Below are 17,420 nucleotides of genomic sequence, written 5' to 3'. Positions count from 1 at the left end.
TTGTCATTCCCTTCTAGAACCGCGACTGCTGATCTTCCTTCCCGTACAATATAATCATTGCGCACCTAGCTCTGTTGCAGAAAAAGCTACTTTCTGACTCCTTTCTCTGGATAGCTCGGCAAACGGACCGATGTTAAAAAAATCGGAAGTATACAGTACGGTTATCGATCAGGCTATGCAAGATTTTTTTAATTTTTTTTTTAAATGGAGCTGTATCGTTGCAGCGCCATGCACATATTCTTACACCGTTGAAAGAGAATAATTTAAGCGAATACGAGGGCAATTCGGAAATAAACCTCCGTTTGGTTCACTCGCAGATACAGAACTTTTATTATACACGTTAGAAAACTGCAACATTACATTAGGTGGTACCTTGCTCAATAGTAGCAACTGTGAGAAGGATCTCGGAGTCCTAACGGACAATCACTTTAAATATGAGCCAGCAGTGCGCTGCAGCTGCCAAAAAAGCCAACACAGTGCTAGGCTGCATTAACAGAGGGATAGAATCAAGGTCACGTGAAGTATTAATACCACTTTACAATGCCTTGGTAAGGCCACACTTGGAATACTGCATCCAGTTTTGGTCACGATGTAAAAAAGATGTTGAGACACAGAGAAGAGCAACAAAGATGATTAGGGGACTGGAGGCTAAAACATACAAGGAACGGTTGCTGGAATTGGGTGTGTGTAGTTTAATGAAGAGAAGGGTGAGGGGTGACATGATAGCAGTGTTCCAATATCTCAGGGGCTGCCACAAAGAAGAGGGAATCAAGCTATTCTCCAAAGCACCTGAAGGTAGGACATTGATTGTTGGCAACCGGTATTTGTTAGATGTGTGACTATAATGAGAATTTACAGAAAATACAGTAGGTTTCCTTGAAGATAGATTCATCCCTCCTAAAAAAACATGGCACATAGATTTATTTTCAAAGTATGAGACTCATTCTACCGTTGGGTCCATGACCTCACATTATTTTAACAGTGGCATGTCTAATGAAAATGGCAGTAAAGAAAAGCTTTTTAATTTAGAGATCAGTATGTTGTTTTCATGAATTAGAAAATCTCTTTTAGACTTCTTTCACATGAAAACCTCTAAATGCACAGCTGTAATGTTATGAACTTTCTTTAGCATACGGTATTTCACAAAGAAGGATGTGGGGATGGCCAGTGGGATATGTATAGAATTAAAGGACAAACTGTCAGAATCCATTTATATCACATTCATAAATGTATGTTTAAAACATTATCCCCCCCCCTGGATTCTGCCATCTCCCAAGGAAGGAGGAGCGGATGTGGATTCAGCCTGCCTTAGGTTATTTCAAAGACCAAGGTAAATCTTTTGAACTGGGGGAACAAAGGGGAGGGTTAGGGAAGAAGGCATCTGGCCTGTGTCTCCATTTGAATCTGTAAAGGAAGAAGGTAATAACCGTAAAGATCCGAAGTTCCCTTTTTCCCATGAAAGGGATGACACAAAGTAAATGATGGGGGGCTGACCAAATGGGGTTGAGGGAAGGGGGGTTGAACCGGGAACCCTTTATAAAGTTTCAATCTGTAAAGCAATGCCAGGTCCTGTCTTGTATTTCCACAACCAAACATGTCCTAGTAAAAATTCCTTTTGGACTAGAACTGACTCCAAGAGTTTTTGTTTTCCTAAGACGTGGTTTAGGGTGGGTGCTGACACAAATATTTGGCACAGACAACCCCCCCCCCAAAGTTACTTGTCAATGGGAAAGATTTGAATAAATTTAAATTTCTGTGACCTGTACTACTAGAACAATATGGTAGTTTTTGAGGTGAGGGGGGGAAAACCATGTTATGACAAAGATAGAGTGATTCAACATAGAATCGTAGGGTTGAAAGGGCCCAACCCCCTGCCCAAATCAGACCTTATTGCATCCCCAACAAATGGCTATCTAATCTCGAAGACCTCTGGTTGATGGACCACCCACAATTCTGGTGAGCAATCCTGTCCCATTGATTAATTGTTCTCACTGTCCAGAAATTTCTTAGTTCCAGATTGGATCTCTCTTTAATAAGCTTCCACCCGTTGCTTCTTGTCCTGCCCTCAGGGGCTTTGGAGATTTAGTTGATTCCCCTTATGACTGCTCCTCAAGTACTGGAGGACAGCTATCCTATCCACCCTCAGCCTTCTCTTTGACAGGGTGGATATACCTAGTTCCTTTAAGCATTCCTCATATGAGTTAGTCTCTAGCCCTCTTACCATCTCTGTTGGTCTTCTCTGCACTCTTTATAGGGTCATAACACCTTTTTCGTTTTGTGGTGACTAGAATTGGACCCTGTACTCCAAGGGTGCATCACTAGTACAGTACAGAGTGGTACTGTCACTTCCCATAATCTTGATGCCAACCTTGATGCTTGTGACCTCCCGTTTAGACTACTGCAACGCTCTCTACATGGGCCTGCCCTTAAGGACCACTCGGAGGCTTCAGCTGGTGTAGAATGCGGCCGCGCGAGTTGTGATGGGGGTTCCCCGATACTCCCATGTAACACCTCTACTCCGCGACCTGCACTGGCTTCCGGTTGCCCTCCGGGTGAGATTCAAGGTGCTGGTGATGACCTATAAAGCCCTAAATGGCTTGGGTCCGGGACATCTGGGGGAACACCTGCTGCCGGCATCAAGCTCCCTTCGTCCTGTGCGCTCCCACAGGGAGGGCCTTCTCAGGGTGCCACCGGCAAAAGATTGCCGGCGGGTAACACCCAAGGGGAGGGCCTTCTCTGTGGGTGCGCCTGCCCTCTGGAACCAGCTGCCCGTGGAGCTTAGGACTGCCCCCGACCTTCGTTCATTTTGCCGGGACCTGAAGACCTGGCTCTTTGAGCTTTCCGGCCCAGGCTGAGAGTTTTAACTGGGGTTTTTTATTTCTTCAGGGATTTAATTTAATCTTTTTAATTGTTTTTAATTTTTGTATTGTTGTTTTAAGTACCCTGTAAACCACCCTGAGTCCTACGGGAAAGGGTGGTATATAAATTCAATAAAATTCAAATTCAAATTCAATTCCATTCGTCCAGCCCAGGACTGCAATGGCTCAAACTTAAGTTACCGTAGCAGTGATCCAACTGGACACCTAGATCCCTCTCTACTGTTGAACCAGGTTCCACCTATTCTGTAACTCTGCATTTGATTTTTCCTAATCCTAACAATACTTGAGACCTGTTCAAGTATTATTAAAGTAAATTCCTGAAGTATTACAATTTTAGGAAGAGGCAACTGGGTCTTACAGTACATTCAATTATAGTTTAAAATAAAAGCAAAATCATATGTGTGAAATTTTATGGGACGTGATTTTTATTCAAGGCAGGAAAGAAATCACACCGACTGCAATCCTACAGCCGCTGAGGCGGCACAGACTCGATAGACCGGTATTTGTTTCCCCCATCAAAGTCAATAGGGAGACCTGTAGTAGAGAATCTTGAAGGATTCCAAATCTAGGTCAGTTCTGATCCTGGGACCTTCCAAGAGAGCTATGTGGCAATCCTCCTCAGCCTTTCTAGTTTGCCCTGTCATCCTTGAAAATAAAAACTAAGTGGCAGTTAGCCTAATTATGTTTCTTCCTATCCACTCACTGTGGATTTAAATGTTTGTCAGAAACATGAGCATTGAAAAAGAATAGTGTCTGTCTACAAATGTAGGGACGCGGTGGCTCAGTGGGTTAGGACGCTGAGCTTGTCGATCAGAAGGTCGGCAGTTTGGCGGGTCGAATCCCGAGTGCCGCGTAACAGAGTGAGCGCCTGTTACTCGTCCCAGCTACTGCCAACCTAGCAGTTCGAAAGCACGTAAAAATGCAAGTAGAAAAATAGGGACCACTACGGTGGGAAGGTAACAGCCTTCCGTGCGCCTTTGGCGTCTAGTCATGCCGGCCACATGACCACGGAGATGTCCTCGGACAAGCGCTGGCTCTTCGGCTTTGAAACGGAGATGAGCACCGGCCCCTAGAGTTGGAAACAACTAGCACGCATGTGTAGGGGAACCTTTACCTTTTTTACAAATGTAAGGGACTGCTGTTCAGTGTTTGTGAGAGACAAGATATCTAAGGCTGGAGACGGCTCTCTTTTCCTAGATCAGTGTTTCTCAACCTGGGCAACTTAAAGACAGATGGACTTAAAAGTTGGCTGGAGGATTTTGGGAGTTGGAAGTCCACACATCTTAAAAGTTGCCCAGGTTGAAAAACTCTCCTAGATCAGGGGTAAGCAACCTTGGCTCTTTTATGACTTGTGGACTTCGAGACCCACAATTCCTGAACCAGCCATGCGGACTTCAGGAATTTTGGCAGTTGAAGTCCACAAGTCATAAAAGAGCCAAGGTTGCCCTCACCCTGTACCTAGATCATTAGCAGGATGACTGTAACGCAAGAAGAGCCACAATTAGCACCAGCCCAATCCTGGGTGCCGCTTGTATTGGCAATTTCTTCATTTCTCTCCACCCCACTGGATTCTTTCTCACTGATGTTATTGTTGTTGAAGAAAAAGTTAACCGTGTGGATACCAAGTCAGCAAGAAGTACTCAAGCCGGAAACGTTATCAAAACCTTAAGGCTACAAGCAGAAATTTCAAATGTTATGTTTATTCAGTTAAAAACTGACACTTAGCAATGATCACATGAACACTTAAGGATTCATATCTACAGTTCCTGATGTCAGATCATGAAAAAAATCACACAGGTTTCCTACATATACAAATCTAATGCCAAATTTTAAAAATGCAAAACCAAGACAATGTGAAATCAACACTGAAAAGTATCCAATTAGACAATTTAAAAAATAAATACTTTTTAAGAATAAAAAACACTTTCCAAGCAGCTGTATCTTTAAGAACATCCCACCCCCACCCCCACCCCAAAGTCTTCCATTGATTTTGATTGTCTACTAGTGCAGCACCTCAGTTAAGAGCTGGGATCTTGTATATCAGGCAACACAGTATTTTGTTCATACACAGTGTTTCATTTTGCTTTTGTTTTGTGTGTTACTGGCAGGTGCAATATCTTTTAAGCAATACGACCTATCATGCTGCTGGCAATACCCATGCAGGTGAGAAAGCATGAAGCGTAGCAACACAGACTGTAAAGTATTTGTTTATTATTAAAGACAAGAGGAATGTAGTGTTAAAAATATCAATAAACTCAGTTTCACAAAACAACCCAATTATGTTTTTTAAAAATGTCTCTCAAAGCTTGTCTCACTCACTGACTGTTCAACTTCATTCACCTTCAAACAATTGTGTACATTTGAAAACATCTCCAATTTTTTTTAACTTCGGGGAAAAACCAACAGGTCCTCTTCCAAATCATATCGGCTCCCTCTGGGCCTCCTTGCTTATCACATACACATCTCAGCTATACATTTCCGACAATCGATTTATGAGTTTGACATGCATGCTGACATCACATGACACAGTAACATTTTTTTTTAAAAAAATCACACATACCTACATACATACACAACAAAAATGGGTGTTCACTAAAAAAATACAAACTATACTTGTGACTGAAGCAGTCTGCTTAAAGGCCACATCTGTAAACCCTCTACACATTTAATCCTAAGGACCGCTTAGAATTATATGAAAGCCTCCTGTTGATAATTCTCCGGCAATTGTGCAACGTTTATTTTTTTTAAAAAAAAATCAGTTCGGAAAAAGCTTAGGTATTTTATCTATATCCATATAAAGCCAACCAATACAACATGTCGCGTATTTAGACTTAAGCCTAAATGTTAAGAAACATTTTCCAGCAATGCCTCTTTTTTGACAATAGTCTACATTCTGACCCCACCCCTTTCTTCTCTGAACAGTCCCATTGCCTAAATAAATTGTATTTCAAATGTGATTTCCCCCCCCCCACTCGCAATAAAGTGCTTATATTTGCGCACATTTTAGCCTACCTAATTCAATATCATACTCAAGTATTACAGGAGAGTGATCACCGCTTGCAGAAACAAGTGTGGCATATATATATATATATATATATATATATATATATATATATATATATATATATATATATATATATATATATATATATATATATATATATATATATATATATATATATATATATATATATATATATATATATATATATATATATATATTCTCACGGGTGCAGGTATGTAGGTCTTGGTGTATTTGGGTCTTTTCCCGTGTAGGATTGAAGGTGTCTTGGCGATGTTTTGGTGAGGTCACACTCGTCATCTTCAGGCTGGTGTCTTCGCACAAGCACGAAGCCGAAGACACCAGCCTGAAGATGACGAGTGTGACCTCGCTGAAACGTCGCCAAGACACCTTCAATCCTACACGGGAAAAGACCCGAATACACCAAGGCCTACATATATATTTAGGTGCTGGTCTCTTGGCAAGACTCTTTCCACTTAAAAATATTGTATTATTTCATATCCCACCCTAAGTGTGGCTACCCCATCTCTTCATAATCCCAGTGACTCGAGCCACAGTGGTTAACAGGATTACGTTTTCAAAAAGACCCTTAAGCAACTAACACAGTTTTAACTGAGAGCTTTGGACTTGCGTGGACGTTCAGTCATTTTTTTATTCTTATCAGCTGGCAGCAGGCAGGAAGCCTGACAGACTGGAATAATTCATTGCACCAGCAAGTAAACTTCTACATAAAAATAATGGAAGGCATATGGAGAGCTCCGACTATATTCTCTTAATGTGTGTAGAAATATAGCATATATGTATATATATATATTAAATATAATATCAAAAATATTTATACGATTCCCTCTAGAATTCCCAGAAGCTCACCTTGGAGTCTTCTTTCCCCCCCCCCACAAATATAATCAAACCTAAACTACTCTTCTCCTTTTCAGCAGCGTTTTTGTCAGGCTTCCTGCCGCTGGTTCAACTCTTGCTTCCGCACAGTGGTCGGCATCTTGCCACTCCCAGGATCTCATCTGAAACCTCCCAGCACCTTGCAATTGCACTGCTAAGGTTCAATGGCAAGCGTGTCTGGATTTTGCCAAAAACAAGTTTTCCTTTCTCCCCCCCCCCAAAAAGAAGTAAAGAATGGGAATGGAAGCAAAACATTCCCGTTCGCACCCTTCACGCTCCCCGACCAACCCTGACAAATGGGCCAAAATTTACACGGCCAGAAACTGGCCGCAAAATGAATTGTCTTTTGGCACGGTCTCAAGAGTTTGAGCGTGGGAATCGGGGTGGGCCTGCCTCCCGGGGGGGGTGTCTCCTGTTCCCACTTCCCACTCAAACGCTCCCTCTCCCAAAGGCCCAACGCGTTTCTCCAAGTCGACGGAAGGCCTCCTGCAGCTCTCCAGAGGCCAGGAAGCTGTACTGTGATCCCTGACTCTATCCAGGTTGCCCACCCCTGCTTTAGGTTAAGTGCAATACCCACAACATGAACTCCTGCCTCTCCGTGCCCCACCCACCCTGCCTTGCCCCCCCCCCCCGCAGAGACATTTGGCCATACTAAATTACAGAAGGTGGAATACTCAACGCTTACAAATGATTTCTTGAGATTCAAAACTAGCCTCGAGAAACATCGGAACTATCACCAAGAGCAAAAGCTGAATCTTTTCGCTAGTTAGGGCACGCTGACGCTCCACAGAAGCAAAAGACCTTCAGACAAAATCTGTCAGCTACAAAATAAAACATAAATGCCAACATACTTTCTAGAAAATATTTTTGTTTCGCTGAAAAGTATGTCTGGAGTGCTGTAGACCAAAAAAAAAACCCTTTAGTAATTTTTTTTTACTTTCTCACTACCTTTTACATGGCCTCCCCAAATACATGTCACATCTACTGACAGTTGTGTTCTTTCTCAATAAAAATTGCAAAGAAAATCTGTATCGAATAAACAGCCCACGACTGTTGCTCTGCATTCTTAGACTAAAAACCTGATCTACAAGGAGGATTCCAAAGCCCTCCAAATGTTCTTATTTAATGCTATAATATTCTAAATAGCCTCGAGCCCAACTAGACAATCATTTACTACATGCAAAGATGTTTGTTCAACACAGCCAGGCCTGGCATTATAACAAACAGGTTACAGCAGAACAGAGTCATTTGCAATTAAATTCATAGAACTGTTTCCACGTTTCTTATGTAGGTAGGTAATAGTGCTACGTACATAGTTTCCTAAGCAAACTACCTACTGTTTTCCAGTATTTGCCAAGAGAGAATAGGGTTAATCCAATTCTTTGGTTCTCTGATTCTTTGAAAATAAATCTTAAAAAATTGATTATGGTACGAGCTATTAAACTGTTGAGTAATGCATGTTGGGGGGGGTTGGGTTTGGAACCATGGAAGGCTAAAGCAATGAAAAGAACTTGAAGGAGCCATTCACGTATCATATTCAACCATCTGCCTGGCTTAGTAACAAACATGTTCAAGCATATCCACTGGTGCAGTCACCCAGCCTAGCGTGTTGCCCAGAAAAGCCGAGAAATGAAGCCGCAAATGGCGTTTAAACAAATTATGGCTTCATTCTCCGATTTCCTCAAGACAGGTGAAAGCAGAACTTCACATTTAAATGTTATGCTCTAAATGTTTATATACCACTTAGAAAGTAGCCAGATTACATGGGCACATTTACAACTAAGATAAGCTGATAGTTTGCGTGATACCTGAACAGCATCCAAATTAACCTTAGGGTAACATTTGGCATTTTCTACCAAGATGTTGCTTTGTCCAACCAGCACTTACATTCTTTGCGCCTCTCACTATAACTTTGGTTACATTAATAAAGCTCCTCTTTATTATCCAATCTTTCTTGACTCAGGCATTGCAATATTTTTTTTTCTTTTAGACAACCAATTTATAAGTCTTTTCAAACTTATTTTTGCTCTGCAGACGTGGATTTTAAAACTAGTACCATAAAATATACTAAAACATTTTTTTAAAATCTGTACAGAATTTCAGTTGGATCTTTTTATTATCTTTATGAAGTGAATTTGTCATCTGAAGCCCTAATGCAATGTTATCTCTTTATATCTTATTTATGTATTCTGTCTCATTTCAGGTAGCTCAATTTAAACTGCTTCACAGGTCAGTTGTATTGTTACTCACATACATGTTTTGGCATAAATGTAGAAAACATCAGATGCAACAACATTTCAAATTGTGAAATGAGAGTAATTACACTGCAGCTACCCTTACTGAATGGTTGAGAAGGAGCGCGCAGCATTTTAAAAACATTGCAATTCTCAATTTGTACAGTTTTCAAAATACCTATATGTACAATAGAGACTTAGCTAGGAAGCCTGTTTTGTCAGTGAACTAAAATTTATGGTCATAAATTCAAGATAATGTAATTCAGTATGATTAGCACTATTACCTGAATCAAAATCAAGGCACTGTGGAGGTTTTGTTATTTGTTCTGCTTCAAATGACCCTGAATCATCTCTGATTAAATGAAGGTTAACATTTTACAGGAGAATAAAAAGATTCCAACAAATTCCGAAAACACATTTCCCACTGCAGAGGAGTTAAAAAGTGCCTACAATTATTAAAATTTAAATAGATTTTGTGCAAATTATTCCTATATTTGAGTCATTTGTGAAAATTATGTTCATATTTTAAACCATATGTTTTACATAAATATCTGCAACTATGTATTATATCAAAAGACAGCTTTGGGGAATCAAAATTCCAAACCATCAAAAACAGAGCAGTGCAAATTCCTATTTTTTTTCAAAGAAAAAAATATTCATGAAATGATACATGACAAATGGAATTTATGAAATTGAATGCCTTGAACCCCTGCAGTTCAAAGAGTTTCATCAATAATTTAACTTGCAAAAATTCCACAAACCAGAACACACTATCACCTCATGGAACAAACTGGACATTACACATAAACTAGAAACAGGAGATTGTGCCCACATTACAGATGAGAAGAAATGATCGTGCAGGTTAGATTCCACAATGGAGAAGACAGACAGGTATAAACAGATGAAAACAGTAGTTTGAACATTGGTGAAATTTTGGGGAAAAACATTCAAACCAAGTTCCATGCATCATATAAAATATCCTGCTTTCTTGCTTTTTACCAGACATATACACAGTATTTTACAGTATCTGTACAATGAAGATAGATTTCATTCAGTATTTTGAAAATATTTACTGTCCTGTAATACGAAAAAAAATTAACTTTACTTTGGAGCATAATTGCAGGCATACTTAAAATAGCTGTGGCAACAGCATGTCCATCGTAACACTTAATCTGAGCAAACGTAATTGTAAGTATCTTGCTTAGTCCGCTGAACATTTTGACTTTGATCTTGGACAAATTAATTCATGGCCTCTGAAGAAAAGCCAAACATAGAAACCAGAGCAATTAAATTCCTGGCAAAAGTCAGCGTGTCCCTGTCCCATCATCTTTCCCAGCTTTACACCTACTGAAACTCCAACCGCACTTGGTACCATTTTCTTCGGCAGATACATTCCAACAGTTAAAAGAATTTCAATACTGTGCATTGCAAGAATCTGTCGACTCCCATCTCACTGTCTCCAGTGCAATTACAAGCTGAGCAGTTCTCCTACCAGTCTTGCTCCCGGTAACCAAAGCCCCACACTATTGTGGCGGCACTTTCGAAGCCTCCGTCATGCTGTCAGCTCTGTGTCGTGGCATCTGGGGTGGCTGTGGCTGTGGCTGAGCTTGATGCTGCTGGTGATGTGACTGGGCAAAAGTGCTTTGTTGTAGTGGGAAAGCAGCAGAGAGAATAAGTTGCGTCGACTGATTTCCATGAAGTAATCTGGAGGTCTACAAGTATACAAATGAGAGGGGGTTAAGCGTCTCTGCCGTCATAACCTAAGCATGTTACCTAACAACATCACGTTACGATCCCATATGATAACTTCAACATTATTTATTATAAAGAGAGAGAAAAAAGGGATTCGTGCGGATGCATCCCTTTTTCCTATGTGTTCAATTAAGTGTATATCCTAGAACAGACATGTCAAACACAAGGCCCGGGGGCCAGATCCGGCCCGTGAAGTGGTTTCATGCGGCCCGCGAAGCCATCCTGGAAACAGTGAAGTAACGGCCCCCACTGCCTTGGCCCTGGCCCAGAGACCCTCCTCCTGCCAGAGACCCTCAGATCTGTCCCACTCCTGCGCAGGCCCCCATAGGCACCCCTTGATGCGAACGATGTAGAGCTGGCCATGCCCACCCAGTAGGCCATACGCACTTTAGCCACGCCCACCCAGGCCACACCCACCCGGCCCCCTGAGGGCAACCGCAATGCTGATGCGGCCCTCCATGAAATTGAGTTTGACACCCCTGTCCTAGAATATCTATATATAATGGGAACTAGTTTGGTCTAGGGCAGGGGTAGGCAACCTTGGCTCTTTTATGACTCGTGGACTTCAACTCCCAGAATTCCTCAGCCAGCATGGCTCAGCTTGGAAACCTCTCCTTTTCCCCTCAGCGTGGCTGGCTCAGGAATTCTGGGAGTTGAAGTCCACGAGTCATAAAAGAGCCAAGGTTGCCTACCCCTGGTCTAGTGGTTAAGGCACCAAGTTTCTAGTCCTGCTTTAAGCGTGAAAACCAGCTGGATGACTTTGGGCTAGTCCCATTTTCTCAGTCCAACCCACCTCACAGGGTTATTGTGGGGGAAATAGGAGGAAATATTGCCTGTGTTCAACACACACACACACACACACACTTGTATCAAACACTCAGCAAAAAAAAGAGATACAATTCTGAGCACTAACTAGATGAGTTACATGCCATGTCACAAGCCCTTTTTAAAACACTTTTTAACTTTAAAATCAAGGTTGCAGATTTTCCTGAAACTTTATATTTTTTTTGCTTTCTTCCTACTGCTATTAACAAGAAGGTGCACACGCCAATTCTGGATTTTTCTTACCTTTTTATGTGATAATTGGACCATAAATAAACAAACGTGAACTCATGCCTCTTACTAGCAAAGGGCAGCGTATGTAGCATATAGTGATTTCATATTGGCAAAAACAAAAAAGATTTTTAAAAGATTTTTTTTAAAAAAAGCAACAGTTCTAGCTGTAGTTCAGAAGAATGCCTGAGAGGCGCTCACTGCGGGCTTTTAGTGGACAAATGCAATATATAAACCTCTCCTGAACAGCTGAACTTAAACCATTTAAAAATTCACCCTTTTGAGAACAGAACCAGCTCTTTTTGGCAATTCACCAACATATGCCCCGCATTCTTGCCCTTCAGAGGATACGTACTGTACACCCAGATGCATACACAAGCAAGCACCAAAGTTGTAAAGCATTATTTGTCTGCAAGAGATGGTTCTACAAAGCTCTTTGAAGATATCTCTATTTGGTGTTTTTCAATCTTGGCCTCTCTAGCATCTATGGACTTCCAACCGATGGCTGGGGAATTCTGGGAGTTGAAGTCCACACATCGCATCTTACTAAGGCTCTACTACAGACATGTCAAACACAAGGCCCGGGGGGCCGGATCCGGCCCGCGAAGTGGTTTCATGCGGCCCGCGAAGCCATCCTGGAAACAGTGAGGGAACGGCCCCCACTGCCTTGGCCCTGGCCCAGAGACCCTCCTTCTGCCAGAGATCCTCAGATCTGTCCCACTCCTGCCCAGGCCCCCATAGGCACCCTTGATGCCAACGATGCAGAGCTGGCCACGCCCACCCAGTAGGCCATATGAACTCTAGCCACGCCCATCCAGTAGGCCACGCCCACCCTGGCCATACCCAGCCGGCCCCCTGAGGGCAACCGCAATGCTGATGCGGCCCTCCATGAAATTGAGTTTGACACTAGTTTAACTGAACTGGCTGTTCAAAGAGCTTTTTTTCCCCTGCTGCTTTCACCTGTAAGAACTGTTGAGGATGCTGAGTCAATTGAGCCTGAGCTGGAGGTTGAACGGCAGGAAGCTGCTGCGGCAACTGCTCCTGTTGGCTTTGTTGCTGCTGTTCTTGTTGTTGCTGCTGCTGCTGCTGTTGCTGCGGCATTGACAGTGTCTGTGGCGGCGGCGGCTGTTGCTGTTGTGCAGCAAAAGTCGGATAAGCAGTCACCACCTGTCCCATAAACATGGTACTTGGTACCATTACTGCTCCGCAGGCTACAGGCGCAGTCACTAATTTTGTCACAAGCTGTTGGCCTTGGGAAAATCTGTGAAAGCAAAAGAAGGATCAGTTGCCCGTCCCGGGGTATTCTAAACAGAATAAAGGTGAACAATGTTGGTTTGGACTGCCAGTAGGTTTCGTATAAAATGGCAGCCCCGTTGGGACAGAACAAATGTCCCAACGGATCCGGCATTTTGAGCCGGATACCGCCAGACGGGGTTCTCTTTTATTCGCAACCTTTTAGTACAATTAGCGTCACCTGGATACAATTCGACTCAGCTAACTAAATGTTAAAAAAGTTTATCTGCTGAATAGGTATGTTGGTGGAACTACAAATCAATTATGTTCACTAGCCAAGAGACCTAGGCATAGTCCCCCCCCCACCCCCCGTTGGGAAGCACAGTTTAAAAGGATGGCTTCACAATCGAAAGAGGCTTCTCCCCCCAGCTTTATAGCCAAATAATTTCAAGAAAGTCAAGTCGGGCATGAAGGCAATAGGTTGCCATCACCAAATACGTTCAGGAAATGGCAGCCAGTTAGTTGGCTTTTAACAGATCAGGAAAAGCCAACCTGAAGCCACAGAGCCTCCAATATTCTGCCCCCAGAATGATCGTTTCTCAGATTCCTCTGACCACAATTGTTGAAAACTGGCAGCATGGGAGAGGGGTGTGTGCGTTTGTTTGTTGTTGTTTTTTGACGAGGCGCAGCATTTTGAGGCTGACAATACAAAAACTGCGTAGGGAACCTTAAAAATGAGCTTAATGTAGTTTAAAAAGACCCCAAATTTAATGAAAGACAAAAAAACCCAAGAAAAAAATATCCAGAAAATTTTTATCTTTGCCTCACGTGTGACCCTAATCCACCTGAGGCACCATCACTCCATCCCTGCTAGCTCTCCCTTTCCCAAGTAACGTTAAGTGCTGCCGCAGTCACCAGAAGATTGCTCCCACGCATAGTAGATCACGTATCAAAATATTTATTTTATTTATTTTATTTTAATTCCATTTACTGTATATCCCGCCCTTCTCCGAAGACTCAGGGCGGCTTACAAGCTTAGCAGTAGCCTTCATTCTATGTATATGCCTGCTTGTTAGGGCTTTCACACCCCTCCACAAGCGGCATTATTACAAAGTCAGCTTATTGCCCCCAACAATCTGGGTCCTCATTTTACCTACCTCGGAAGGATGGAAGGCTGAGTCAACCTTGAGCCTGGTGGGATGCGAACCTGCACTAATTGCAGGCAGCTGGTGTTACTTAAGGAGGCATTAGCCCACTGCTCCACCAAGGCTCTTTTTGTTAAGTTGGTCTCTTTCTTGTTTCCTAATTTATTAAACTTGTTTCCTAATTTAATCCTGAGAGAGAGAGAGAGAGGGAGGGAGGGAGGAAGGGAGGGAGGGAGGGAGACGGAGAGAGAGAGAGGAAGAGAGAGGGAGGGAGGGAGAGAGAGGGAGAGGGAGCGAGAGAGAGGAAGAGAGAGAGAGGGAGCGAGAGAGAGAGAGGAAGAGAGAGGGAGGGAGAGAGAGAGGGAGGGAGAGAGAGGGAGGGGGGAGGGAGAGGGAGTGGGAGAGAAGAGAGAGAGGAAGAGAGAGGGGGGGAGAGAGGGAGGGAGAGGGAGAGGGAGGGGGAGAGAGAAGAAGAGAGGAAGAGAGAGGGAGAGGGAGAGAGGGAGGGGGAGAGAGAGGAAGAGAGAGAGTGAGGGAGGGAGAGAAGGAGGGAGAGAGACATTTTGGGAAGTAGGAAGTCAGCAGACAATTATGAAGAAGGAGAAAAGGCATGGTTGGCTGCTGCAGAAGCATTTCATATGGCAAAATTCAATCGCCAGGCTTCCTCGTGTCATTTTACGCTCACCTGATTTGCCTATCCTGGGCAAATGTGGTAATGGCAGCATTCTGGTTATTGGTCTGCTGCAGAGTAGAAGGAAGCTGGACTACATTTCCTGCAGCCGGCTGAGAAATTACCATAGTGTTGTATAATGGGGCCGATAGCGTGTTCTGGCCTTGAGGGCTTAGAGACGTCTGTTGACTATGCCCACTGAGAATGCTTTGTTGATTATGCTGCAGAAATAAAACATTTTGTCAGCCCAATTCTTCAGCTTCATGCAATAGATCTGAACTATCACTATTCCAATGGTAAAAAACAACAAAAACAGTAGTCTAAATTAAATAAAAATGGCAACTATGAGCCAATTATAGTACTTAAACAATACCTTTTTCTGAGCTTAGCTGTGACCTGTAAGCATTTCCTTATGCAAAGAAGTCAGTTTCTTCTTGAAGACATGTGCTAACAAAATAAGTGCTGGTGACATCACACAGATGCAAGAGACGGTTGTGACACATAATTAGGGTATGAAGTACTTTGATTTCATTCCCAGAAAGTTGCTTCAGAACATACAGAGACCCAAAGAGGATCAAATCCCATAATGGCAGATTTTCAGGGGGGAAAAACCTGGGCTGTTCAAAAGAATTGCACAGATATGCCAAATTTATGTCACCCCCTATACTTCAAATCACTATTTTGGAACTGAATCTGAAACATTACACCTGGGGGTCTTCAAACTTGGCCCTTTTATGGCTTGTGGACTTCAACTCCTAGAATTCCTCAGCCAGCTATGCTGAGTTGAAGTCCACAAGTCATAAAAGGGCCAAGGTTGAAGACTCCGGCATTACACCAATGTTTCTCAACCTTGGTGAATTTTAAATGGGTGGACTTCAATTCCCAGAATCCCCCAGCCAACGCGGCTGGCTGGAGAATTCTGGGTGTTGAAGTCCACCCATCTAAATGTCACCAAGGTTGAGAAAGGAAGCATTACACAACTCTGCAAAACATCACCATATGGCTGAATCTTATCTACTACCTGTGCTGTGGTACTTTGCAGAGATTGTTGCTGCATCATGTGGTGAGAACCAATATGTCCGCTGTTCATGCCACCTTGGATCTGGTTAGTCTGAACGACCTGGCCTTGCATGCTTATTGGCGCGATCTGTTGAATGGTTGATGCGTTTCCAGAAGCTAGCTGTACAGAACCAAAGTTCAACCCCGGAGCTGATTGTTGCAAGAACATCTTTTGGAAGAAACATAGTTCATATCAATGCTTAAAATACTACTAACAATTAAATGATTATTGCATGATTATGGTAACATTGTTTATGGGAAATTAAATGTATCCAATCAAGACTCTCAGAAATAAGAGCCATTCAGCAGAAAGCTCTGATAATTATTAGAACATATAATAATGTAACTTGGAAGGAAGTCAATATTTGATAACCCCTACAAGTAGTCCTGGTTTAGCAACTGGTTGATGTAGAGCAGGGGTGTCAAACTGGCGGCCCACGGGCCAGATGCCTCCCACGCAGGCCACGCTCACCCCGGCTCCACAAAGGCAAAAAACGTTGCGATACATCACGTGACGCAATCGAGTTTGACACCCATGAGGTAGAGACTAATCGTAGTCACACCGGTAATGAAAATTAACTTTATGAGTATTCCTGGCTTTTATGACCTTTGGAGGTCTACAGAGCGAAGAAAAGCTGAAATAAAACTGAAGACTTTCAGAGGAAGAAACGTCAGACTGAAAACGGTTCTGTGAAAAGCATGGTAAAGAACAAAAAGACAGTAAACAGAACAGCTCTTTGGACAAAGGGATGGTATGAAATTATCCAGAACTACTCTGGAAGTTGCTCCTCACAATTAAGACCACAAAGCAGGGGTCTCTTGGATTTTGAGCAGTGGGATGTGAGTGAATAGTTATTTCGCTCAGATTGAACTTGGAGCTTTCAAAAGGACACTAGTTTCCTATACTTCACTTTCTAATCACATTTGGAAATTGCTTATTGACTTATTTTTCAGCTATTTAGAAATCTTTGACTTAATGAATAAGAAAACACTGGATGAGTCTGCCATTAATTCTTTAATGAAAGAATACTTTAACTACAAGCCTAAGTACTTAAAAAATTGAAATAAACAGAAAAAGACTGATTAAGATTTTCATTTTAGACATTTATAAACAGACTAAGAATCTAGATAAATCTGAAATAAGATTTTGGAATTAATTATAAGGATCCTTCCTATGGAAAAGTCAACTTGTTTTGAACATAAAAGAGATAAAGAATTTCAAACTTTGGACACTGGAGGGAGCTAAAGGTTTTGATTAAAGAATATATAAAATATTACAACATTGGAAATATTGAAAGCTACTGTTGAAAAATGTACCTAATATTGTTAATATTGACAATGTAAATAGCAATGTTTGCTTCTATGGATAGATTGTGTCCAGAAGTTCTTTTGGAGTTAAAAATGGATTTACAAATGACAGGCTACAAGAAAGACATGGGGAAAGATGGACAAATTGGCTGATGCTTTAACAATAAA

General features: G+C 42.2%; 1 protein-coding gene across 1 annotated transcript in view; it reads right to left on the bottom strand.

The window, feature by feature from the left end:
* Positions 1-6,238: 6,238 nt before the first annotated feature.
* The window catches only part of CLOCK (clock circadian regulator), a 63,923-nt gene continuing 52,741 nt past the window's right edge, over positions 6,239-17,420 (bottom strand). The window contains exons 20-23 of the mRNA XM_081332985.1: positions 15,907-16,113; positions 14,901-15,106; positions 12,798-13,098; positions 6,239-10,744 (exon numbers count right to left, since the gene is read on the bottom strand). Of these exons, the coding sequence (XP_081189111.1) occupies positions 10,556-10,744; positions 12,798-13,098; positions 14,901-15,106; positions 15,907-16,113 (903 nt within the window). The 3' untranslated portion in view covers positions 6,239-10,555. The remainder of the gene's footprint in view (positions 10,745-12,797; positions 13,099-14,900; positions 15,107-15,906; positions 16,114-17,420) is intronic.

Source organism: Vipera berus (genome assembly GCF_964194415.1).
Source record: "Vipera berus genome assembly, chromosome: 7".
NCBI lineage: Eukaryota > Metazoa > Chordata > Lepidosauria > Squamata > Viperidae > Vipera > Vipera berus.
This window is presented reverse-complemented; position numbering and strand designations above follow the sequence as displayed.